The 27,672-nt window shown below is 46.7% G+C and overlaps 1 protein-coding gene across 30 annotated transcripts; it reads right to left on the reverse strand.

Annotated features, from left to right (window-relative positions):
• Positions 1-7,837: 7,837 nt before the first annotated feature.
• B3GALNT1 (beta-1,3-N-acetylgalactosaminyltransferase 1 (Globoside blood group)) lies at positions 7,838-27,286 on the reverse strand. 30 transcript variants are annotated; one of them, XM_070583040.1, is made up of 8 exons: positions 27,112-27,272; positions 25,796-25,889; positions 22,160-22,185; positions 19,242-19,405; positions 15,363-15,427; positions 12,847-12,909; positions 12,553-12,643; positions 7,838-9,936 (listed from the first exon to the last, which is right to left on the reverse strand). In XM_070583040.1, exons 6-8 carry the CDS (start codon positions 12,853-12,855, stop codon positions 8,900-8,902), a joined length of 1,137 nt encoding a protein of 378 aa, XP_070439141.1. In that variant the 5' UTR covers positions 12,856-12,909; positions 15,363-15,427; positions 19,242-19,405; positions 22,160-22,185; positions 25,796-25,889; positions 27,112-27,272; the 3' UTR covers positions 7,838-8,899. The 30 variants fall into 30 exon arrangements, with proteins under 30 accessions (XP_070439141.1, XP_070439142.1, XP_070439134.1 ...); XM_070583041.1 differs by having other exon boundaries at positions 22,146-22,185; positions 27,112-27,156; XM_070583033.1 differs by lacking the exons at positions 19,242-19,405; positions 22,160-22,185.
• Positions 27,287-27,672: the final 386 nt, after the last annotated feature.

The following is a 27,672-nucleotide window of genomic DNA, read 5'->3' on the forward strand; positions in this document are numbered from 1 at the left end:
GGGGCCTCGGGACAAAGGGAGGATTCACCTCTCAGGCCTGACCACTCAAGATTTCATCACGCTACTCAGAATGGCATACAATTTAAAACTTAACGATTGGTTTATTTCTGGAATTTTCCATTTAATATTTTTGGACCGTGGTTGACCACGGGTAACTGAAACTGTGGAAAACAAAACCGTGCATAAAGGGGGACTGCTGTACTATCCCTCTTTATAGACAAGGAAATGGAGATCCAGGAAAAGCCAAGCACGTTCCAGGTAGAGGAAAGAGCTTAGGCAGGCAGGCAGGCCAGGCAAGGGTCTGGGTGCCTGAGAAACGATGGGCAGAACGGAGAAGGCTGGCATGCAAGGTGTAGGGCAGAGGTTGGGGGGCCCTGGGCTTCATCTGTAGTTTGGAACAGTAAACCACCTGAAAGTGCTGGTCCCCCATCGAAGCGTTGTGATGCCAAATGTAAAGTCAACTCTACGCTTACCCTCCCAGCTCCTACCTGGCCTGCCCAGTAAGGAGGCCAGTCTGAGGGTGGCATCCATGGGAGTCCTCGCCGTCTCTGTGGGGTCTGAATGGAGGAGAAGCTTGTAGAGCCTCAGGCCCACAGCCTGGTCCCAGGCCCGCCAGGGAGAAGGAAAACTGGCCCCAGCTAAGGGCGTATTTGAACGTGGACATTTTGTCCGTCTCTGTGAGTGACTGCCCTTCCGGGAGCCCCAGACTCCGGCCCCAGTGCTTTCCAGGGATTACAAACTCAGCCTCGCTGACAGTCCACCAAGAGTCCAGTGGAAACTACGGACTTTGGGTGATAATGCTGTGTCCCTGTGGTGCCATCCAGTACAATAAACAGGTGCTCCCGTGAGAAATGTTGATCGTGGGAGGCTGTGCCTGCCTGTGTCGGGGCGGGGAGTATGTGGGAAATCTCTGCCCCTTCCTCTCAGTTTTGCTGAGAATCTAAAACTGCTCTAAACAATGAAATCTATTTTGAAAAAATAGCGCAGTTTCCCAGATTTGCATCTCCTTAGTGGAGAGAGTGCTCAGATTTAGCTTGGAGTGCTCGGCCCTGCTTCTAAATTGAGACGGACTGCAGTGGCCCGGGTAGACAGCTGTCTCCAGGGTGCTGGGTTCTAGGAGGGGGCTCCTCCTGGCTCGGGTCACACAGTACCAACATGGTGACTTGTACTAACTATGCAGATGGAGTGGTGGATGAGACAATTCTCAAAGGAGAAGTCTCTAGAAAAGGAGGTTGTTCAGCAAGCAAAACAATAATCCCCCACTCTGCTTTCAGATTGAAGGCTGAGAAACATACGGGTTCATTTCTACAGATGAACGCTTCCTAAAGATTTACTCTTTCTATGTTAGGGTTCACTAAAGGAGAAAGAAACAAGGTGCCAAATTTTTAAAAGGTGCATGTAAGAAGAGGGTCAGTAACCAAAGTGAACACAGATCACTCTCCTGGTCCCACTGTTCATGGAGCTGTGAGGCCCGGGGGATGACCGCTTGATCTTTGAACACCAAATTAGCCGCTATTTGAACCACTTTGAACCCCATTAACCACTTTGAACACCAAATTAACCTTTATAGCTTTTCACGTGTTCCTGTCCTGAAACCCTAAGACACGTCACTCTGAATAAAGGAATTACAGGGGCCTGGAGGCAGAGAAGAACGGCGGGAGCTGTGTCCGGAGCAGCCATTTCCCTGTGCATTTGCCAAAGCCAGAGATTTCCCAGCTTCTCGTTGATGAAGAGGGCATGGCGGACTTGTCACCACCAGGCCCCGAAATTTTGTGCCAAGTTCATGAAACGTGATACTCAGTGAGTCAACCGTAAAAGGCAGACAAATGTGGCCCCGGCCTGGCCTCTCTTCTCCTCCTGGACCGGAAGACCCGGTTCCACTGGTGAGAGACAGAGGACCCTTCAGGGCTGCCCCTACCCGGCTCCCTCCCAGCTGATGAGCTGCAGTACATGCAGGGTGGGCCCACCGGGAGGAGAGGCAGAGCCAGAGCGGGAGAGGGCGCGAGGGAACCGTGCCCTCCGGCGGCATCCACCCGGCCCTCAGAGCCCCCCCTTTGCCCCAGAGGGGAGTCACCTTCTCTCTTACCACCTCCCCGCTGCCACGGGGACCAGCCTCCTGGAGGGAAACTGTTCTCACGCCCACCCTCAGGATGCCCTCAGCTGTCACAGACCACTGGACACACCTCAGTGGTTCCATCACCTCCGAGGGTCTCAAAGGATGAGGCCCCAGGGTTGGGCCCGGATCACCACCTCAGCCCACTGATGGGACCTGTAGGCTTGTGCCTCAGGGCATCAACCTGGTAGCTGTGGACCTGCATCGGCATCATAGACAGAACATCTGACCAGAGAAAAGGAGCCTTTCTCCCTCATCTTTATTAGGGAGGAACAGCCCCAGGGGCCCCCAGCAGGCATCCCCCGGGGTCCCGCTGGCTGGGACTGGGTCACACCTGAGCCTCTGGGGTGGGGGCAGATGAGGGGGCCCGGGCTGGGGGCTCCTCGCCCTCAGGACATTCCTGACCCTGCTCTTTCCGTCGCCTGCGTTTGTTAATAGAGTTGTTAAAACATCTCTTATAAACGTTTCCCCATTGTTGAGAATGAAGTAATAGGTGCTTTAAACGCAGGACCAGTCTGCGAGGCGGTTCCTGTTCCCATCTGGCCTGTCCCCTTCGGCTGTCTCCGTGCAGCGTCTACATTCCTGGCGAGAAGGGGCAGAGTGGCATTTAAATCCGTCACCGCAGCTGCCGCGACCTTTTAGGAGAATGTCATAATTCATCTTGAGGGAAGTGATTTCTTTTCATCTGGGAAATGTCTTGAATGGGCTTCTCTGGGGGAAATGCAAGCAGCACTCACCTCCCCCGCCTGCCCTGCGTCTGAAAGGCCACACGGAAAGAGCGCTGAATTGGAGGACATTCTAGAAACAATTCCTTGATAACCTAAAACGGGGCAGGGCTTGCAAGTACAGGGTAAGGGCGAGCCGGGAGGTGGGAGGGCCGGCGGGAGGTGGGAGGGCCGAGGGGCTATGGAGGGTCCTGGTCCTTTTGGACTGGGCGGCGGTGAGGCTTGGGAGGGAAAAACGGAGAGTGGGTTGTGATCCTCCACGAGGAGGCGGGAGAGGGCACGTGGCCACAGGCCCCAAGGGCCACAGCCAGGAAGGGGCAACGGAAGGAAGCAGGTGGAGGCATGGACCGATTCGTGGGAATCAGAAGCCGCTGCGCCATCCTGAGTCCTCGGAGCGCTGCAGCCGGGCGCGCGTCCCACAGCAGTGACCGGGACGCAAAGGCTCCGTCTGGCTCTGGACGGGAGAGGAAGGCCCGAGAATGTGGCGGTTTCGGGGCACATGCAGTTCAGAACAGTTACACACGCACATTTGGATCTCAGACTTTTTATTTTAAATAAATTTAGGCTCATGACAAAAAAACTTTTCATAAACATCATTCTTAAGATGTTTAATTCAAACTTATGACAACACTGAAATCTAATCAATGTTCTCAATGTTGAGCACTGAGAAAAATTTTAATTCAAAAGAACAACACTGCAATGAACATCTCTGATCAAGTCCTCAGGAAGACTCCTAGCTTCTCTGCCGAGGCAGTGGGATTGTCGGAAAGGCAAAGGGCCAGGCCGCCTGTCGGAAACATGACCCTCAGCCGCCCCCAGCGAAGGAAAGGCCCTCGTACCCCAGGCGGGCGACGTTAGGCCACGCCGTTCCCTTGCTCCCGCGTTCTGCTCGGGCACGCCCCTGCGGGCACACCCCATCCTCCGCGTCACCGCCGAGCGCCCTCCCCACGAAGCACGCTGCGGGCGCGCGGGAGCTCGGGCCCTCGGCGCAGCGTCCGCGCCCGGCGCGGGCTGGGGCAGCTCCCCACCCGGGAAGGGGCCGAAACGAGCGGGCTGGAGTCGGGCCCTCCGCTTCAGGAGACGGGAGAGCCCTCCTGAAGCCCGCAGCCGCGCAGGGCGCCGGCACCGGAACGCGCGTGTCCTAACGGGGCCGCAGGAGTCCTCATGGGATGGGCCCGTGGCCTCCTCTAGGCAGGGGACGGGCCAGTTACCCCCTCACGATGCCAGAGGCCTGATCCGACTCCCCCCCGGCAGGGCCTTTTCCACGGAGGCACCAGATGTCCTGCGCCGCCTCCTGCTCCTCCCTCCATTTTCCCAGCCCGAGTGCTGGGTTCAGACTCCGCCAGGGAGCAGGGGACGTGAGGGAAGAGGCAGGAGAGCTGTGGGGGGCCCGGGAGGGAGAGGCCGCAGCCTGCTTCTGCGTTTGCCAGAGAAATGCCTTCTCCAACCAGCATGAAGTGTGGGTACTCTGTGACAGATCCTGAAATAGGACTTCCGAGGCCCAAGTGCAGCTTTTCATTAATAACAATAATAACTAGCAGTTACATAGCATTCGCTCTGTGCCCTGTTGAAACCGGCTCAACACAAGGTTGACATAAGGGAAGCCATATTGTATAAAAGAAACCATGTTGTAACTTTGAATGACCTGACTAACCCAGCTGGATTTGCACCCTCCAGGAGATCCACCCATTCTGTAGATTCTGTGACCCCTGCTAGGGCACATCCCTCCCAGCTGCGATAAGACAAGAACTTCATCCTTTTGAGTTCCTTAGGAATGTGATGACCCGCTCCATGCTGACAGCCATGATCAATGACAACTGAAGGATCTGGTGTGGCGACTCCCATCTGTCACACCAGAAGGTCAACATTCCTAACCCCTCCCCTGTAACCCACTGGCCTATATGACTGCTTCACGCTTCTGTGCTCCCTTAAGATGGTTCTTTCAGACAGTAGTCGGCCATCTTTCCTCTTGTTGGCAAGCTGCAGTAAAATGCTCTTTCTCTGCCGCCATCTTGACTCCTGACTGTTGGCTTGTCTCATGGTGAGCACATCGTGCCCTTTGTGCCATAACACTATGAGGTACATCATTGCCCTCTTTTTTGTGGGTAAAGAAACTGAGGCACAAAAAGGGTAAAGTAACTTGCTAAAGGTCACAGAGCTGGTATTCAGCGTAGCCTGCTCACACTCAGGCAGCCTGGCTTGGGCTTGGAGAGCCCATTTTAGTGTTCCTGGCATTGGGGTCTGAAATGGCAAATAAAATACATTCCCTATTACAGGCAGCCGCAGGGTTGCAAGAATCAGTCATTGGAAAATTGTAAAGTTACTGTGTTCTTTTCTTCTGGGCAATGGATACCCTTTCCTTGAAATTGTAGGAAATGAAGCAGGCCTGCAGCACAGAGACCCTGGTCCCGTCGGGAGCCGTCTCACCGATCGGCCAGTGCCCGCTCCCAGCACCCTGGACTCCACGAGCCCATCTCCCACACGGGCCAAGGCACTTCTGCACGCTGCGCCCGACCTGTGGGGAGGACACACCTTACTCTGGAACGCGCGTGCGGCACGCTTGGTGTGGTGTCATCAGAGATCCCTGAGGCTCTCGCTGGGGCCTGGCTCCAGGAACTTGTCCCACAGGGACCCTACCGCAGGGGCAGCACTGTGGAGCCCCTGCCCCACGCCCCACTCGCTGCTGCCCACTGGCATCTTCTGACTCCTGTCTGTCGCTGTGACTCCCCCAAGATGTCTGGCGGCCACACCTTTCCTTAAATCCTTTGGACAGTGCAGCCTGGCACCTCAAAGTTCCCCTCATCCCTGGTCAGGGGTAATCCTTTCTGGAAATCTCTGCAGCTCCACTGAGGGAGCTCCTTCCGAGCCCCTCCAACGTAACTCAAGGGCAGCAAGGGAACAGCAGAGGAGCTGAGCCTGCAACATTCTGGTCCTGACTTGACGATGACCTTCGACAAGTTACATGACCCCAGTGAACTTCGGTGCTCTCATATCAAAGAACAGGAGTTCCAAGCCTTTTCTTGGCAAAGGTCCCTTCCATTGTCCTTCCCCTTCCTTAATGAACCACCGTTTATGACTCTGTACTTAGTAAATTTAGTTTGTCCACTTTATTAATCACACCAAAATAACCCCAAACCAAGCTTCTGTTTAGCTTCAGCGGACCGCGGCTCCTGAGTTGATTCAATTCTAGCCAGCAGGAACACTTCTCTCAGCTCGGGCACCCTTCTCTCAGGTCAATGTGTGGATTCCTCTCCCTTTGGAAATGGTGTCAACTGTGCATGAACTCCATTAACTGCGACCCCTAGCTGTGTTCAGCACACCCAGGTCTCAAAGCCCATCCGAGTGCAAGCTTTGCGCCTCTCTCACTCACCTTAAATACAGCGGGATGGCATGCACCCTTGCTGGGCCCTTCTCTGTCCTTACAAGACCCACGAGCCAGCCTTCTCCGGGCGCGCATCCTGTCGAGGGACGGACTGCTCCCTCCAGCGGCCCCTTGGCTCTCAGGGCGTTTCCCACGGTGCGTCTCTCCTGCCAGCACCCGCCGGCACAGGCCCTCTACCGTGATGGGGTCCTCTACGGTCTGGGCCCATGTTAACCAGGCGTGGGATAATCAAGGAGTTGACTCGACGTAAAGATTAACTCTGGCGAATTAAAGGCTAGAAGAACCGCGGGGGGCAGGACCTGCCTGCCACATCCCTCCCATCCCCCGCCCCCTCAGAGCTGGCCCCCTTCCAATTCCTCTCTCCCCGTGTCTCCTGCAATAACTGCCCTCCCGACCCCAAGAGAAACGTTTATCCCCGACCTCCTACTCAGAAGTACTTGGTTAGAAATAGCTCAGTTCCGGCCGCTCTGCGTCTGGAGAGCGGGCTGGGCGCGAGGATGCCAGGACCCCGCAGGGTGGAGCCAGGGAACAGCCGGAGACCCCGGATCCCCAGCCGCCTTCTCCGTCCCGCACGCACGAGGGGTGGCGGACGACATCCCCGCCCCTAGCCGCTCGCCGCCGTCCTGGAGAACCACACATCCTGCGCCAACACGACCCGCGCCGCTTCCCCTGGGAGGGAACTCGCCCCGCACCGGCGCGCGCGGGCCCCGCTCTGGTCAGCGGATCCACCGGCACCGCCTCCTCCCCGGGGAGGCGCCGCGGCCCACAGGCGGCCGTCGGCCGGCGCGGGGGCAGCGGGACCAGCGGCGCAGCGCGGGCGGCCGGCGGCCAAGACCGCGCCACCACAGGCAGCATCTCCCACCCGCCAGTCTAGACTGCAAGAAACAGAGTTAAAAACAAAACACACACTGACCCAACCTTGTAATGTTCTTCATAATCGTTCAACTTTTCAGGTCTTTAAGGCACCAATCTCTGGTTGAAAAGGAACACTCTTCTGAAACTTGGCAATTATTCTTACTTTACTTCTGGTAGAGTTTTTTGGGGTCTTATGTTAAACTGAAGGAAAATTATTATTTTAAAAGTCCTCTCTAAAATTGAGTTAGCTTCCCAAAGATCAATATAAACTTCTGCAAAATAGATCAAAGCAAATCATACCATAAAAATAACCACCATCTGTCTTAAAGAAAACGCCTTCTACATGAATGGGGACTAGTGAGGGCAGAGGCTGATCCACAGTGTTTCATTTAATTGGTTTTATTGTCACTGGATCAGGTCTGAGACCAGGGAAATGGATAGAGCCTTGTTACAGAGTCACACACTGTAATAGTTCTAAGTGAAATTAAGTTTTTCTTGTGGGAAAATTATAAATATTTAAGTATCACAAGAGCTGACTACATACTTTCAAGTTTCTATTTTCTGCCAAAGGATCTGATCTTTTGCCATCATGTAATCCGACACAATAGCCACAGGAGGAAATTGCACCATCCCAGAACACCCCCTGGGGGCAAGGAGCGTCCTCTCTGACCCACCAGCGGGTCCAGCAACAGATCACACTCGCTTTTAAACCACAAACGGAGCTTTCCTCCTGATGTGAAACTAATAGCAGCAGCAGCAGAATGGTTTTTTTTCTCTTTATTCTCAAACTGACCGTGAAGGAGAAAACACATGGAACAGGTTAACAATGTGACTCGAATCTTTACTCTTTTCTTTCCGTCTCAGGGACTGAAACTGACACGCTTTTCATAATATCCTGGTCACCAGGTCCTCTTGTCTTTTTCCCTTCAGTCCTTTCCAAGAGGAGACGCGGGGCCTGGCATCCTGTATTATTCCTAATTTCCAGGTGGAAAAATGAGACAGACGAAGCGACATCTACAAACACCAGGGATTATGTTTTTTAAAAACAAGACAGATCTTCTTGCTTTAATTCTTCTCTACATTACCACGGCAAAATATTTATCAAAGTCCAAGAGATTACTGATACACAATAATGACCAACGACTTCGCATTAACGGAGCTATCGATAACTAATTCCCCAGTGAAGTAACTGGAAAAAGATTCAGATGTACAGGGTGACTCACTATTCTGTTTATACAGTTTTGAAACAACCATAACATTCAAACACCCAGAAAGTTCTAAGTAATATTAAATAATAACTCTGAAATACTGCAACATCTTGAGGTACTCTCTGAATGACCAAAAACAGATGAAATTTTGCTTCGTATCACTTAAGTTTTTTTACACAGAATTATTTTTAAAAATTGGTAATCCATGTAAGACATACACAAACCCCTTAACTGACTAGATTCTTCAATAAATAGAACTCCACGTTGCTTTGCTGTATGAACTAGCAAGCTTATAACTCAACAAAACCCTTTTAAGAAGTTCTAGTCTATAGAAGGACACGTTCAAATGGTTTGGTCCTATTAATTTTATTAACAAAACCCCCCAAATTCCTTTCTATTTCATTTCTCTGAACATTCTTTAAAGGGCCTGACTTGATTTCTGTCAAAATGAACCACAAGCGGAAGCCTCCAGTCTCCAGTTCTGCATGAGTCTCAGCTCAGCGTCAGCCAGCATGGCGACTGCTCGTGAATTTCCCATTGGAGATTTTTCAGTACCAACTTTAAGACTTTCCACAAAGTATCCTGTCCTTCTCTATGATTTTGGTAGAATGTCAAATTAATAATGACACGTGGTGTTCCTCAGCATAACCTGCCAAAATGTGATAATTTCCTTGGAAGAAAAGCCATGGGCTGCAATGACACGTCTGAGTTGACAAACATCCAAATGGATCCTATATAAAAAGAAAAGGTTTGTGTCTTCTGGAATATGAATGTCCACTTTTAATAAATTCAAACAGATGCCAACATAAACATCTTCAAACTTGATGGGTTTTACGTGACTCATCATTTCATAGATCCTGGGCACCAAATCTCTGGACATTATGTAACCCAGCCCACTGCAGTAGGGAGGGAACACCTTGAAGGGATACTCCTGGTATGAAATATGAGATTTTTGGTAAAATCCTCTATAGGAGTAATTATCAATGAGGGGATAACCTGTGAAAAATTTCTCTGACTGGTTTAAATTTAAAAGATACTTCACTAAATTGCCAGTGTTGACAAAAACATCAGTGTCTGTCTTCATGATGTACTTGGCATTGGGGCAAAACTCAGTTACCCACCTGAATGCCATAATTGTTTTCAAGGTCAGGTTATTATATGTGTCTAAAAAATCCTGTCGTATTATGTCGCCATAAAGAAGGTGTTCGTCCTCTAAGGACAATGCCAACACTTTGTCTTCCCTTTCAGCCTGTCGGCCTAGTAAGAAAAACGTAAGAACCTCATATCCCCACCAAGACTTTTTTTCACCCCAGGTAACTCTAATAGCCTGCCTGGCTTTCACATCTGAGGGGTGTGAGGTCACCAGGATGACAAGAAATGGGTTTTGAAGAGAGCAGTTTGAATGCTCTCGAAGCGTGAAGTGGAAGTCTTGTCTGTAAATGGGCTCATACTCGTAGAAGTACATCCAGTTGACGCGCTCGATCACGTTGTAGTGGGGCAGGCTGAGGTACCACATCACGAGGAAACTCAGGAGTGACAGCAGAAGGAGGCTCCACTTCAGGGATCTCAGCGACATCCTGCTCGGAAGGGTGGTCCCCGGAGCCAGGGCCACGCACGGCAGCTCGAAGGATGCGAGCCTCAGCTGCTGGAAAACTTACCAAAGACCCAGTTAGTGTTTGACCACCCAGGAAACATTTCCAAAGGGTACCTGATGATCAGCTGAAGGAGAGAGTCCAAAAACACACTCTCCACAGCAAACCAAACTCCTGACCTGGATCTACGGCACTTCCCTCAACTACAGGAGAACGGACACCAACAACCAAGCATGTGCTTTAGCTTTTAAATCAAGACCAAGCTTAAAAACATCTCTTTATTTGGGGAAAATTAATATTTACTGTTTGACCTAAAATAACTGTTGAAATATGATTTTGTCCCCAAAGACCAGAGGGACAGAAAGAGATGAGTAATGGAGGGGCTAGAAGATGTCTCTAATAAATCCCCCTACATAAAAGCCCTGCTTCCCCTCTTTACCGCTAAGAAAACAAAGGCCCGTGAAGGATGAGGCAAGAGGCCCAATAAACCAAGGGTCTTTCTCAGCTGTGTAATCTGACATGGATTCCAGAAAATCAAGAGTAAGAAAAACCCAGTAGCTACAACTATCCATGGCGACCTGCTGGTGTGGGGTGAGACAAAGGTGGGGCCTCCTCACCCAGAGGCGAATCCTCTAGACGCCAACGGGGTAACCAGGTCGGGCATTTAAATCTCAGACATGACATAGCTTCTACTTGCCCTAAACACCACCCAGGCCCATCTGACCTCACTGGCTGCACTCAACACTCAGTCTGCAGGGTGGGTGCTTAGAAAGGCCTGTCTGCAGTATTGTGCTGTTTTGTGTTTCCCATTCCAATCTATTCAGAAACCATGCACCAGATCAGAATCACAAGACAGAATCTCCTAAAACACTTACTTTTATACAGAACCTCCAGCTGAGACAAGACAACAGCTGGGAGACACAGAGCGGTCACTGTGGAGTGACAGCCACGGCCTCAGCTCTGCTCCAGATCCTGAGGACGAGGGTGGATTACAACGTGGGATCCCACAGTGCTCTCCTGGCCCTATGATCGCAGGCCTCAGTCTAAAGACACTCACGCACTAAGTATTTTCTAGACATCTTCCCCATCCACACACTACACCAGGCACCAGGGAGACCCCAGGAGGCAGGAAGTGGGAGGAGAAGACAGTCCCCAGGTGACATGTAAACACGGCATGCAGTGTAGCACAGACTGTTCCTATCGGCTGCTCAGGACTTCAGAGCAGGGGACACACCAATGCCATGAGGGGCCGGCTAAGGAGTTTCTGAAGGCGGCCTTTCATCCGGTCATCTGGGAACCTAGAATCTGCTCTGGGGGGGGGCGCATGTTAATGTCGTCATATGGGAAGGCTGGCCTGCACAGGTTCAACCTAGGGTCAATCCTAGGTCTGGCACACAGCTCTTCCACCTGTTGACACGTGCAAATGACAGCATCTCAAGACTCCTCATCCTCTCATCTGGCCAGGTCTTACCTGCCCTGATTACTTCTGGCCACAGTAACCTTTCTTATGTCTTGCTTTCTGTATGTGAAGTCATGCAAAGCAATGGAATATTTCAGCAAACTCTCTCCAGTATACGTGGTTTCATGTATATGTGTCTTGCTTCTCCACGTACATTCTATGACCTTCTTAGCAAAGAACATTTTTCTCACAATAGTCAAAGTGCAAGACAGAGGGCAGCCTACAGCAGGAGTGCAAGGAACACTGACTTGATATGCTATTTCCATTTATATGAGGAAAAATGTAGGTGGGTCCATCCTACCCCCTACCCACCCTTCCCCTGCTCACTAGCCATACACAGCCAGCCCCTGGAAAAACCGCAAACGGAAGAGATCCAGAACAAGAATGACGGAATAAATTAACCCCTTCTTACACTTTCTCCTCAGCTGGCTACTAGACACTGCACAACCCTAGGAGCTCGCTTACCTGCCAGCCGTCGACAGCCTGCACATTCATTACACCAGCTGTCAGACGGCAGTTTTACATCTCATTCTAACAAATCAGCCCATGATAACAAATTTCAGACAAATGGAAGGAAGGTGTCCCGAGAAAAGAGCACCATTTATAACTGCGTGTGGCAATGGAGGCCGTGCTGCTCTTCAATACTGGGAAGAACTCAAAACAGCAAATATTACTGTAAAAGCTGTCTCTGTAAGTCATGGTTTCTAAATGTGAAAATGTGACTGTGGTTATGATGTCTACTGCTTATGGGCCCATGAAGAAAATTAAAAAGCAGCAAAAAGAAGAGGAACTATCTAGTCCAAGAGGAGGAAAAGGCCTTTGAAGGATGGGCCAGAAGAGACTCCAGGTGGCACCCAACTCAGGCGGCTCTAAGGCAGAGACCAGAGTCCACACTCAGCTCCACCTTCTAACAACCAGGGTGAGCAAGTGTGTTATTTAATCTCTCCGAGCCTCAGTTTCCCCATCTCTACACTGAAGATGTTAACACAGTGCAAATTAGTGATAATGTACGCAAAGCATCTGGCCGGTGCGGGGTGATCAACAAACAGGCTGTCATCAACAGCTGTGGTCGACCCTTGGCATCTTTCCCAACCTGTTTGTGTCTCTAAATTGACTTTTATTCTCAAAAGGGATTATTCTAAACAAATAATCTTGATGAATTCTTACTACTTGAAGAAAAGTATATTTCAGAGCCATAAATATATTTCTATTTCTTACCTTCTTGATTTATTTCTCCTGTGTGAAAGACCTTCAATTTCCTCAATTGAACATTCAGTAGTAAGGAGTCGTCAAATAATGCCTGGAATTTCTGTAAGATATATAAGAAACTTAACATCATTTACTTACGGGTCAGGGAATTAGAGATCAGAGGGGAAGAGAACATCCCCCAATTCCTTTCTGAACTAGGAACAAAAGTGGAAATAAAAAATTTTTTAAAATACCACTAGTCTACAGAACTCAGAGAGCTCATGCTTCATCACGGTAAAAGGGCCCTTTGTATGCACAACTTACAATGTGCATGTGAGTTCTCCTGCCAGCGGGCGTCTCACGTCAGCCTACCACAGTTCCACTTCCCTGCAGAAAGAACTCAGGGGTCACGGGCAGAAGTGAAACACGGAACTTCTACGAGACACCCTTCTGGTGTCCTCTCTCTAGTTCTCTGTTCCACACACACACACACACACACACACACAGCACATGCAGCAGGCAACCCTGACGTGCGATTACCAACTGGCACTTCCCAACCCAGCCCTTCCCGTCTGCACCTCCATCTCTACTCACAAATACCCGAGACACATTAACAAATGGAAAGGCAGTGAGGCACCTCTCACTTCCGGTCACAGTTCGGAAGGCTCATATCTTGGTTTTTACTAGCCATATTTAAAAGCCAGAGTAGGATGTGAAAAACCTCCAGAGGTATTGAGACATATCACTCCTTATACCAAAAAATACTCCAAATGGATTAAAGATTCAAATGGGAGAAAAATGAACCTGGAAAAACACTGAAATAAAATATGGACGAACATTTCAATTATTTTGAAGTGGGGAAAACCTTCCAGTCACTCCACTATAAGGAAACAATCTAGAAACCATAAAGGAAATTTTGATCAAATGAAAATTTCAAGGAGTTCTTGAATAAGGCTGAAATGCAAAAAACACCCAAAACCAGAACAAAGCACAAACAAGGCTGAAAGAGAATAAAAGGAAAAAAATGCCTGAGATATTTATGACACAGAATTTATAAGCCCAATAAAAAAAGAGTTCATACAGATTAAAAATTTAAAAAGATGAACCCTACAAGAAAATAAATGGCCAAAAGGGAAATTCTCAAGAACTAAAAATGATCCATAAAATAGATGTTCAAACTCACAAGCAGTGATACTGACAAAAATCACAAACTGGCAAATTAAAGGAAAAAAGAGTGACAATACTCAGTATGTGTGAGGGGAAAAGGCATTCTTGTGTACTTTCTGGAGTGAAATTTGAAAACATCAAAATTTTAAATATACACATACTTTGACCAAGCAATTTAGCTTAGAGAAATAATCAGGCAACTGTGCATAATTTATAATACGGAAAATTTGATTTAAATGCTCCCAATAGGGAACTGGTAAAACAGAACTATGATACATCCATACCACAGCATATACTTATTCATTCTATGCGATGAGGTTTGTCTGTGTTCCCCTGACATATTACTAAGTGAAAAATGCAGACGCAAAACTGATATGTATAAGATATGATTCCTTTTGAACGATGGAAAGATAAGATTCTATAAAGCCAAAGTGCCACCCGTGCAAAGCAAAGGGTCTGGAAGGAAGCGCCCCCATATGTCAATGGTTTCTATTCCGTGGGCTTTCATTCTTTTTTGTTTTTGTGTCACTTGGATTTGTATTGCCTTTGTCCCCCTGAACGGCAGTCACCCATCGCTAGCATGAGGATCCTGAGTTTGATCTTATCCCAGCTCTTCCCCCCAAAGTGCGACCATGTACAATTCATGACATTTCTATTAAGTATTATTCTTTATTATTTCAGCAAATATTATCTCATTATAATAAGGAATGCTTTTTAAAATCCATTGAAAATACAGTAATTCTAATATAAATCTAACAGGATTTACATTAGCTACTAATAACAGCATTATACACACACACATATACATAGATGAAACAATTTATATATAAAGTGTTTACAACAAATGTTATTAGTCCCCCAGTAACCCTAAGTAGTGGGTAAGGTGGCTTTATTGTACCTATTTACAGATGAATTTTAGGGAATTCCAATAAAATGAAGGTGAAATAAAGACGCTTTTAAACAGACTGGGACTTATAAAGTCTACAAACTCTAGCAAAAACAAGTAGCAAAGGAATGTATTTTATGAAGAAAAATGAGCTCTAGAGGAAGGAATGCAATGCAAGGAAGAAAAGTAAGCAAGGAGATGGGGCTGGCCCCGTGGCCGAGTGGTTAAGTTCGCGCGCTTCGGTGGCCCAGGGTTTTGCCGGCTCAGATCCTGGGTGCAGACATGGCACTGCTCATCAAGCCATGCTGAAGCAGCGTCCCACATGCCACAACTAAAAGGACCCACAACTAAAAAATACACAACTATGTACCGGGCAGCTTTGGGGAGAAAAAGGAAAAATAAAATCTTTTAAAAAAAAAAAAAAGTGAAACTAAAATACTATATAAAATTGACATGGTGGTTGTAAAAAAATTTTCGGAGGATAATTAAAATATGTTAACATTCTTATCTAGTTCACGAGGAACAGAAAATAGTGATAAACTTTAGCATTTTGCAGAAAAATTCATTTCAGGATGCATTAACCTAAGAGTGACCATTGAAAGGACAGATATGGAACATGTACCTTCCAAACTGATTGAGAAATGAAAGAAACAAAGCAAGCTACAACTGAATAGACGGTTGGAGCAGAGGACAAAACAGAGATGATGCAGGGCAAACAGAAAACACAAAGGCAGGGGGCAGAAGGACATCTAAAGGTGTTCTCGGAGTAAATGTGAACGGGACTCACCTACTGAAGAACGGGCCTCTCAGAATGGCTGACAATTCTGCAGGTCCCGCTCCTCAGACGCATGCCTGAAGCAACACACACAGAGAAAAACGAGGAGAAGAAAACATGTACCAGGAGCGTGCCAATCAAAAGGCTGCTGTAGCTAATTATTAAGATCACACATTCTAAATAAACAGCGCTTAAAAAGAAATTTTGCTACTCATAAAATGAACTATCCAACAAGATAATTTAACAATCATGAAGCTAGACAACCATAAAAACATAGTCTCCACATATATAAAGCAAAACCTGAGAAGTATGAGTACAAATGAAAAAATTTATAATCCTAATGGGAGATTTCTAACAAATTTCTCTAAATAACTAATACATCAAGCCGAAAAAAAAAAGATACAAATGATTCAAATACTATTATTGCTATCTTGATCGAAACACTTAGCACCTTTCGTTCAATAAAAAGAACAGGAATATTCGAGACCACATGAAACATTTATTAAAAATTGATGCTATAGGTGGCCTAGGTCATCTCAACAGTGTTTTTGTAAAGATTGGCATCTGAGCTGCTAACAACTGTTGCCAATCTTTTTTTTGCTTTTCTGCTTTTTCTCCCCAAATCCTCCCAGTACATAATTGTGAGTGCCTCTGGTTGTGCTATGTGGGACGCCGCCTCAGTGTGGCCCGACGAGCGGTGCCATGTCTGCGCCCAGGATCTGAACCAGTGAAACCCAGGGCCACTGAAGCGGAGCACGCGAACTCAACCACTCGGCCACAGGGCCAGCCCCCTCAACAGTTTTAAAAACTCAACTTAACACAGGCCACATTCTCTGACCACAATATAACTCGACCACAAAAACATAACTTGAAAAATAAACAAAAAATCTGTTTAGAAACTCAAAATCCTCACACAATTTGTTTAATCCATACATTTAAAGAGAACACCATACTGGACATTATAACTGAATACCAGCAAAATACGTTTCAATGAGGCAGCTATTGCACTAACTCCTTACTTGAAAATTACTGAGGGGAAGTGGGAGACAAGCTATTTTTTCCTGCTTTAAATAATGATCTATAGTTCAGAGGCGGCAAATAGCTCCAAATGAAAAGGAAATGCTCTTCTTTATAGAAAAATGCCAATTATAAATGCAGGTGGAATGTCAGATTAAGAAAACTATCATTTCGCAACCTCTATAAAATTATTCATTCAGGCAATGATTATCAATAAGTGTTTTGATCAGAAAATGAAAGATTGATTGAGAACTGGACATCTGTATGGTGCCAAAGTAATACTACTAAGATTACTTTCCACTTGCAAGGACTGAAAAAATATAAACTTCATACTGGAGGAATCAGAGTGCCACCACCCTCACCCGATCATCAATCTTAGTATTACAAATGGTGCAACAAACACACACTGTGTGTCTCCTAATGAGATACAACGTGCAGTGTACAATATCATCTCTGAGGCATCCTAGCCAAAACGTTTAACTGGAATCTACTCAAGTTTTACAAGAAATACAGCGGATACAAGAACAAGCTAAGGAACATCACAAGGAAGCAAGCAGACAAATCCAGGAGTGGGGTGCTCTATGGGGCAACCAGCATGGTGTCTTCAGCCAGTCAATACCCTGAAAAAGGGATGGCTCTAGATTAAAAGAGATTAAGGGACATGCACAATTGCAGAGTATGGTCCTGGACTGGATCCTGGAGAAGTCTGAAGACAATCCAGATATTAGGTGATCTGGAGGATTATTAATTTTGTTAGGTGTGATAACATTAACTGGGTACAAAATAAAATGTTCCCAGATAAATAAATGTAATCTATTCACACCTGGAATATTATTCAGGTATAAAAAGAAACAAAGCACCAGTACAGGCCATAACCAGCATCAGTTGTAAGAATTCAGATCAAGGATGAACCTCAAACACACTATGCTAAGGAAAAGAAGCCGAACACAAAGACCATACATGGTAAGACTCCACGAACACGCAATGTCCAGGAGAGGCAAGTCTACACACAGTAGGCTAGTGGTCGCCTAGGGGTGGGACCAAGGACTGTCTGCAAATGAACATGAAGGACATTTTTGGGGTGAAAGAAATATTTTAAAATTTGATTGTGGTGATGCTCGCACAACTCTGTAAATTTAGTAAAAATCTTTGAACTGTACAATTAAAACGAAATAACTTTTCAGTATGTAAATTATACCTCAATAAAGCTGTTAAAAACAATTTAAAAAGTTTTTTAATTTTCCTATTTTTAAGAGTCATACACTGATATATTTGGAATGGAATGTCAAATATCTGTATTTACTTTAAAATATTTCAGTAATCGAAAGTAAAGAGAATTGAGAAAAGAAAAAAGTTCCCTCACACATTTTTGGTGGAGTATAAAATGACAACACCTCTCTGGAGGGCAATTTGGAAATACTTACACAAACCACAAACATATCCACTCTTTTATCAGTAATTTTGTTCCTGGAATGTATTTTAGACATAGCTACATATGTGTAAAATGATGAATGTATATAAGGGTATTGGCTGAAACATTGTTTGTTATAGCAAACAATTAGGAATAACCCAAGGGGTCATTAATGAGGGATTCCTTACATAAACCATGAAACATCCACACAATGGAATACTATGCAGCTGTTAGAATGAGGACATTCTCTATGTAGTGACGTAGAAAGATTTCTAGAATATAGTAAGTGAAGGAGATACAGAACAATGTTCATAATGTGCTAACTTTTGTGTTAGAAAGGAAGAGGAAATAAAAATATATATTTGTATATGCATGAAAAAAACAATGGAAAGACACACAAGTGTAGTAGGCAGTGAGGAATGGGGAGGGTCAAAAAAGGGGTGAGAGCACCCCTTTTGATATTATTGTTATATTACTTAATATTACTTAAGTAATATTACTTTCTCACATATATTATTTTTTATATTATTTTGATTTTTAAAACACTTGAATATATTAAAATTCAAAACAAAAAACTTTTTCCCTATTAAAAAAAGTGCTACATGCAAAAATGCACTGGCCGTAACTACAGCAAGTCCTTGCAGAAAATTAATAACCTTTTAAAAATAATCTACCTTTTTAATTACCTTTATATACATTTTTTCCTTTTTTTTTTTTGAGGAAGATTAGCCCTCAGCTGATATCTACAGCCAAGCCTCCTCTTTTTGCTGAGGAAGACTGGCCCTGAGAGAACCTCCATGCCCATCTTCCTCCATTTTGTTTTTGTGGGACACTGCCACAGCATGGCTTGATAAGTGGCGCATAGGTCCATGCCCGGGATCTGAACTGGTGAACCCTGGGCCACTGAAGCTGAGCATCTGAACTTAATCACTGTGCCACCAGGCCAGTTCCCCTTTATACACACTTTTTGTATCCACTTGACTTTTTTTACTGGCATATAACTTACATACAGTACAACTCACTCTTTTTATTGCATTGTTCTGTAAGTTATGACACTCATGTAACCACTGGCACAATCAACATATAAAACAGCATCATCACAATAAAAATTTTACTAGCATCCCTTTAACGTCAACCCTTCCCCCTTCTGCCAGATAACCGCTGGTCAGTTTTTTCTCTCTATAGTTTTGCCTTTACCAGAATGGTACATAAATGGAATGATACAGAATGCAGATATTTGAGTCTGGCTTCTTTCATTTAGCATAGCAAATAATACGTTTTTAAAAAATAAGTTGAAAATAAACGCGATGAGTACTTAGCTCAAGAAGTTAAAAAAAAAATTCCAATGTTATTACAAAGAAAATAGAGAGAATAATAAAGCAGACACTAGTGAAAAGCAAAAAAACCCAATAAGGATGATTATTAAAACACAAATATTAAGAATAGAAGGGAAGTTCTTTAACCTGTTGAAGAAATTACAGCAAACTCAATGATGAAACTTCAGAAGCATTCCCATTAAAGTCAGAAAGAAGACAATGTCACCAGCTACGGCCTCTACCACTCAGCATGGTCCCAGACAGCCTCACCAGCCACTGGATCGGGAAGAGGAGGTGAGACGCAGAAATGGCTAAGGAAGAGGAAAAAGCACCACTGTTTTCTAGTATACAATCGCCTACATATAAATCTCAAGGGGAAAAGGACAATGTGTAAAAACTAATAAGTTTACCAAGATGCTGGATAGGAGCTCACCGACAAATCAGAAACAATAAAAAAAAACAAATAAAAATCTAACAGGAAAAACACAACAGCAATAAAAACTACAGTGTCAAATAAAGCTAACAAAATGATGTGGAAAACTCAAAAACTTTTCTGAAGAATATAAAAAAAGATGTGAATACACAGGAGAGATAACGGATTCAGGGCTAAGAAAACGTACATGGAAAGATTCCACTTGCACGAGTTAGTCAATACATTCACAGGGTTACGAAAGGCACTTAATCATCTGGGAATAACCAACACAATTTGGAAAACAGAATGAAGCTGGGGCGTGGCCACGGATTGGGTTTAAATCCTCCGTAATTAAAACAGAGTCACAGATCAAACAACTGAAGAGCAAGGCCAGAGAGAGAGCCACGCACACAAGGACTTGACAGATGGCCATGGGGAAAGGATTCAACGAAAGGTTTCAGAATAAATGTGGAATAAGTAAAATTGTATTCATGTTTATTTCCAAAATGAAATTCCAGGTGTATAAAATAACTAAATGTAAAAAAAAGCAAAACTAAAATTACTGCAGGAAAATATAGCACAATGTATTTGTGACCTTTGTGTGGGAAAAGCCTTTGCAAACAAGTCACAAAAAGCATATCCCATACAAGAGAGGAGAAATACACTGGGTCACATTAAAATATAAAAGTACTTACAGGACAAGGCACCAAAACACACCGCTCAAAAATGAGCCACAGACTCAGAGAAGATAATACAACAGATAAAGGACTGGCACCCAGAATCTCTTCTGGATACACAGTATCCATTGTTACATAGGATATATTTGTAATAATCTGCTATTGTAGTTGACCCACAAGAGCTGAAGAAACATCCCAATAACAGAAGAGCCCAGAAACCTCCACAGACAAAAGAGGCTGTCAGCTTCCAGATTATCAAGTGTGCCAATGCTCTAACCATCAAATAGAACTGCCATCCTCGGAGAAGTGACCAGCATCTCAATTACTAAGCCCCAGAACTGACCGCAGCCCCGGACGGCTGCCTCTCGGGCCGCCAACCACAGGCTGCATCTGGGGCTTATCTACGGGGGTTCCAGCCTCACAAGGGCTCTGTGGACCAAAAAAATTGGAAATCATTCAAACAAACAAACTACTCTATTTTTAATGGAAGGCTTTTCACAGTTTTTAATATATTAATGTGCATTCTCTGAGAAGAGGATACATAATGCAACGTTTCTCAAATTTATCTGAACAAAGAACCTATTTTAATTTTCAGAGCCTCTGGTAGGACTAGAATTCCACATTTTGGAAATCGTGTTCTAGAATATTTTTGTGTTCACTGAACTGAGAAAATAGTTTCTGTGAATTACTAAATAAAAATTTAAGAGTACTTTGGAGTAAAAAACAAAAATGCACAAATTGGTTCAATTACTTTGGAAAACTTTTTAGTGTTATTCACTAAGGCGGGACATACACACCCTGTGAGACGGCAAATCCGCCCCTAGGTAGAACACTCAACAATGTGTACACACAGAAGGAACCAAAAACGTTCAGGAAGGTTCTAATAACACACTATTCACGGGAGCCCCGACTTGGAAACAACCCACAGCAGAAGGGAAATAAATTTATGTAACAGCACATTATACAAAATGAAAACGGACAAACGACATCAGGGAGCATCTCTCAAACATAACGTTGAGCTGAAGGAGCCAGACGCAGGAAGAACAGACCCCAGGGCCCCACTGACGCACAGCTGACAGGCAGGCGAGAGTAAGCTGGGCTAGGACTGAGCACGCTGCGAACTCGGGGGAGGCGGAAGGTGACCGAGAGGGGCCGGCAGGGACTTTCTTGGGTGCTGGCCACGCTACTTCTTGACGTAGACTGTGGCTACAGGGCAGTTCCCTCTGATGATTCATCTTCCAACCTGTGCACTTCTTTTTGTATGCCACACTCAAAGAGGTGTAAAAGCGTGGGCAATCCAGTCGGTGGTGTGTGTGTGGGGGGAGGGCTGACATGCGCAGCTGGTGCCGGCAGTGTCTCCAGGACATGCGGCCCTGGTGCCCCACTCGTGCTGAGAGCAAAGCAGGTGCCACCAGGCACTCCCTCACGGAATCTTCAAGAGAGCCCACACACTTCAGCACTCTTAAACCCTTCACTGTTACGTTTACAGGTAAGGCTTGGGGAGAGGCAGTAACTTGCTCAAAGTCACAGGTTGGTAAGTGGTGGAGACAAAATCAAAGAGATCTCGCATTCTTGGCCACACCTTCCTATCCCAGGGGTCTGCGGCATTCCTTCTGAACACAGCTGCTGAGTGCGTTCTCATTTCCGCAACCACTGAACCCTGACAGAAACAGCACAGCAGCACCACAGCCTGTCTTCACACAGCAAGACTCAAGATACCCACGCTCAAAACCTGAGACTTGAATTATAAGCAACAGCAATAACCAATCATTCATGCAGATACAGACCTTTTTATTTTGCATCAAAAACATGCTGAACACTAGAAAATAAACTGGCAGCGGGGGGGGGGGGGGGGGCGGGGCGGTGAGGTTGGGGGGTGCATGAAGAATCAGTTCAAATGCAAGGACTCCGAGAAACAAAACAATTGTACTGCAATAGTACAATTATATAAGCCAAAATAACCTGAAATTCTTTACCAGGATGTAAAAATGTTGGTTATTTTCTGCAAAAGAAGAGCAAATTTAACTATTTAAAAGAGTATAAATTTTTTTCAGTTGCAAATCTAAAGTATGTTCATTAGAGAAAATTTTGTAAATGCAAAAAAAGTACAATGACAATAAAAGCTTAACGGTAACAATGTCAACATTCCCGAAGCAGCTCCATCAGGTCTGTCTCTCCATAGGAACATACAAGCTCCATCTCATCTGCTGCCACTGCCCCCTCCCATCCCGGTGCAGCCAGGACTTCCCTTCTGATCCCCAAGTACGTCAAACTCTTTCCCACCCTTGGGGAGTCGGCGTCTGCTGTCCCTCTGACTCAAAAGCTGGCTCCTCACACTTCGGGTCTCAGCAAAACCTCATTTAGGAGTCCTTCCCTGGGCTCTCATGTCAAGGACTTCCCCAGCCCGTACTTTCTATTGCATCCCTCCTTACTCTCTTCTTAGCATTGAAGAGGCGGGGACGTTTCTGTCTATTGGTTACTGTGGTTCCCTTCCCAAGAAACTGAGGTTCCTGAGGTCTTTGCAAAGACCTAGGCCATCCTGTTCACGCTGTATCCCCGGGGCCCAGCCTGCAGGAGGCACTCGGTGGATATCTGAAAACCGTGCAAATGGTCTGGAAACATGCTTTTATCTACTTATTAAGAAAATATTCCCAAGGATAAACTGAACCCAAAAATAACCCCCTGATTTTCTGTTAGATGATATTTACTTTTCTTCAGCTATCTTTTAACACAAAGCCTTATTCTAACAGGCTACAATGATTCTGATCACGCGCACTTTAAAAGGTCCAGACAGGGAAAACAAAAAAATAAATTTCAATGAAATTCTAAGCCCAAGCATGCTAGACTCAGGGTCATCCAAAGAGAAAAGACGTGCTAAAGAAAATTACGAAACTACTGCCAGTTGCACAACATTATGACTTTTCTCCATAAAAAGCAATACTGGGGGCCGGCCCCATGGCTGAGTGGTTAAGTTCACATGCTCTGCTTCAGCAGCCGGGGGTTAACTGGTTTGGATCCTGGGCGCAGACCTACACACCACTCATCAGGCCATGCTGAGGCAGCGTCCCACATAGAAGAACTAGAATGACTTACAACTAGGGTATATACCTATGTACCGGGGCTTTGGGGAGAAAAAAAAGAGGAAGATTGGCAACAGATGTTAGCTCAGGGCTAATCTTCCTCACCAAAAAAAACCCCAACAACAACAACAATACTGCAGAGTGGGTAGAAACCCAAACTGTCTAAAAAACGTCCTGTGCACGCTGAATTTAAAACAATCATAATTACAGACATCAACCACTTCCCGTTCCTTGTAAGAGAGGGGACCACATATGAATACACATCTTTGAGGAAAATTTCCTTAGAAGTACCCTCTCAAACTGAACACAACAATTCACAAACACAGCAAAACTCTTCCGCTCTGATTGCCTCTGATTATCTCAGAAACATCCAGCGAGGTTTGACCACTACTTCTCTCTTCCCTCTTCTTTCTTTAACCCAGCGGTTCTCAAACTTTGCTGCACATTACAATCTCCTGAGAACTTGAAAAACTCTGCACACCAGGCTGCACCCAGGAACAACTAAGTCAGAGTTTCGCAGGGCGGTGAGGCTCAGGCAGCAGTATTTTAAGCTTCCCAGGTGACTCCAACGTGCTGCTCTGGACCCTTGAAGGGCAGCGCATGGGCACCAACCAGGAGCTGGGCGGAAACGCAGGGCCTCAGCCCACAGACCTACAGTAGCAGATACTACATTTCATCAGACAACACGTTTAACATTTAGGACGGGGCTGGCACACAGAGCTAAGTAGAAGGTATTGCTGTTAATATGAAAGTTCACACTATCTGCTCCATCTAACTTCTTCTTATTTGCCCATATTCCTTCCATTTACAAACTCTGCTGCTAGCTCCCAATGTCTATGCCATCACATGCTCTATGACACATTTAAACAGGCAAATAAATCCTAGTCAATCCACCTTCTCCCTCCAAATCAGTATGCCTTCTTGTATTTTTTGCCGAGGAAGATCAGCCCTGAGCTAACATCTGTTGCCAATCTTCCTCTTTTTTTGCTTGAGGAAGATTAGCCCTGAGCTAATATCTGTACCAATCTCTCTCTATTTTGTATGTGGGTTGCTGCCACAGCATGGCTGACGAGTGGTGTAGGTCTGTGCCCAGGATCCGAACCCACAAACCTGGGCCACCAAAGTGGAGCGTGCCAAATTTAACCACAAGGCCACCAGAGCTGGCCCCAATGTGCCTTCTTTTAGAGTCCAAGGATTATGTTTCCTCTAGGATCTTGAAATTCCTAATGGTTCTGCTACCCTGTCCATATATGCCCAGAAGAATGACCCACAGAGGCCCACAGTGCCAAATGTGGACTTTCCTGGTTCCTCCTTCATTCGCACGCCGCCCTCTCCCACGATCCTTCCTTCTGCACCATAGTCTTCCTACAAGCAAAGGACATTCTTTCTCTGGGCATGATTTGCACTGTGAGAAGACGTACAACAGATACTTCTGGCAATCGGGGGAGAACTAAAAAAGAACCTTTGCAAACCGAGGTGTGAGATGTTCAAGTGGCATCAAACTGCTTGAAAGACTGTGCCTATGTGACAAGGCTTCCACCCTTCTTCCCACCTTGAAGCACACAGCTGGGTGGATAACGGAATCAAATTTTCTTCACTGAAACAACGAACTGCAACCACTATATCTGCCTAATTTAATGACGCTTAAAAACGAACTACGCTTTACTCTGTCAGGGCAAACAAGTGTTTACATTAAAAAGAACCTGCTTTGGGGGCCAGGCCCGTGGCCAAGTGGCCACTTCAGCGGGCCAGGGTTTCACTAGTTCGGATCTCGGGTGTGACCTAGCACCACTCATCAAGCCACGCTGAGGTGGCGTCCCACACAGCAGAACCAGAAGGAGATACAACTAGAATATACAATTATGTACTGGGGGGTTTTGGGGAGAAGAAGAAAAAACCCAAAAAGACTGGCAACAGATGTTAGCTCAGGGCCAATCTTTAAAAAGGAGCACCGTGTTTGAGTGCACACATTGGACCTCGTTCGTGAAGCTGTACAGTGTGGGTCTCTAGCACACAGTGAACAGGCAAGAGCTGCAACAGAAAAGCGTCTTTGGCCCGGACAGGACACAGGTGTGAAAGGGACAAAGGCATTGCCTAAAACTGCATTCTATCTGTTTCATCCAACAGTGGGCAGAACAGAACTGGACAGCTGGCACTGAGAGAAGGTGAATCATTTGAAAGGGAAAGAAAAGACAAAGAAGTTTCCACGGGAGTATTTTTTTAGGGACAGAGACATGAGTCTCAACTTGAAATGGAATATGATCAGCAAATTAAGTTTATACAGCTAAGTCTTTCTGAGGTACCATAGTATTTTAATAATAATTCACTTTTTAAATATATCTATACATAATCCAAAATGGTTTAGTAGAGCTTAACTCTTGTACCTCCTCAAATCCTTTGGTGAAAAATATAGACTAAAATATACAACAAAATTTGTAGCTGTGTAAATGATCCTTAAAATCTTGTAAAGGAGACTACGTATTATGATCAATTTGAACAATCAGAATAATTTCTAAATTAAGATAAACTTACCTGTAGAATTTCAGAGGAGACTAAAGCTTTAGCTGAAGTTTTTTGTTGTTTTCTGTATTCCATGCTTTAGTTAAAACAGATTTGCTGTGAACTACTGAACCGAAGAACAAGAAAAAAATATGTATCTTAAGTCACAACTTAACACTGGACATCTAAAATCAATGTTGTACACCTAGCAAGATGCCATGGGAGCAAACTATTATACATCAACACACTTCGCTTTTGGAAAAGCCTTGGTCCTCTCTTCCTCCTCCTTGCTCTCAAATAGCCTCGTGCATCTAATCTGGAATTATATTTGGCCCCTGTTTTGACAACAGATTTTATTTTCAGGGCTGGAATTACCCAATGCCCACTCAACTGAACGAACTTTCTAGTCCAGGAGAGAAAATATCATAAACTCTTGTCCCTTAACATTAATTAGTTCCCTTCTCGCGAGGCTGATCCAAGTTCGATTTGCACTTTTATCGGGCATCACCACTGTGAAAGCCCAAATCAGCGCCTGCCTCCGTGTAAGCCGCCCGGGCGCTAAACCACGACCCTGGTCCCAGCAAGGCTGCAAACTCAAACCCTGCACCTCTGAAAACAGAAAAAAACACAAGGTTTGCTAATTTGTGCCCTGGCTGTAGCTCTTCCTGACAAGGCGGCCGCCCCCTAAGCGCTGGCACTGTGCGCAAAACACAGAGGGGCAGCCCCCCGCCCTGCCTGCGAAGCCCCCGGGAGGCCCCGCGGGGCGCGGGAGGGGAGCACGGAACGCACCGGTGTGTGCTGCGGACATCTCTGCTCGCACAGACACTCCGCCGCCCCTGCGCGAGTTCTGGGAAAACGCCTCCTCTGCTCCTTAAGATCGCCTCTTACAAATCAGGACCCCAAAGGTGCCCTCCTCCTCGGGCCCGCGTCCCGCCAATCCCGCCCCAGCAAGAGCCCTCCCTCAGTCCCACTGCCGGGCCCCTCCCGGCGCCGTGCGAGCGCGCCCCCCGGGCCTGCTGGGGACCCGCCGGCACCCCCACTCCCCGCGCCCCTTACCCGCCGCCGCGACCCACCCGCGCCGCCAGCTCCCCGGGCGTGGCCGGCAGGGCGCAGGCCTGCGCCCCCCGCGCGCCCCTCTCGGGCCTGCCCCGGGAGCGGCCGGCTGCCCGTCACGGAGGCCCGGGCTCCAGGGCGCGGCTGCTCCCTGTGCCCCGGGGCCGCGCTCTGCAGAGGCCGAAAGCGTGAGACGCGCCCCAGCCCTCGGCGGCCGGAGGAGGGCGGGGCCCGGCAAAGCGGCGCGGCCCACGCCCGCCGCCCAGCCCGCGGTGTCCCGCCCGGCCGGCGCTCACCTCCTGAGCGCGGCGCGCACGCAGCTCCGACGCGGCCGGGCGGGCGATGCTCCGGACCCGCGCGCACACGCAGCCTCCCCGCAGCCGCACGCACGGCCGGGCGCGCGCAGCCCCGCGCCGCCCCGAGACCCGCGCTCGCCGGCTCGCTCGCTGGTACGCACGCGCGGGCTCGCACGGCTCGCAGCCCACGCCCTCGCCCGGGCGCGCTCTCTCGGTGCTCGCCATCGCTTCGCCTATCCGAGCCCATGGGAGTAGGTGTGCCTTTTACGCTGGAGGCTGGCCGAGGATAGGCGACTAGTGGCCGACTTGCGACAAGGATTTCTGTTTAAGACTCGCTCCTCTTTGCCTGCTTGCCGTGTTCCCAAGCTGCGTAAATGCACGGCCTCGAGGCAGTCCTGGAGGGATTTACTTATTAAAATCCGCATAGCGCCATTAAGAAAAAATTGGGGGAAGTTCTTCGCTCTTTCAGAAGAAATGCGCCTTCTCCTTCGAGAAATCGATGGAGAATGAAGGGTGGGGATACGTTGGTTACAGTGGTTTGGTGCATGAACAGGAGTCCCA

This window comes from Equus przewalskii, chromosome 18 (genome assembly GCF_037783145.1).
Source record: "Equus przewalskii isolate Varuska chromosome 18, EquPr2, whole genome shotgun sequence".
NCBI lineage: Eukaryota > Metazoa > Chordata > Mammalia > Perissodactyla > Equidae > Equus > Equus przewalskii.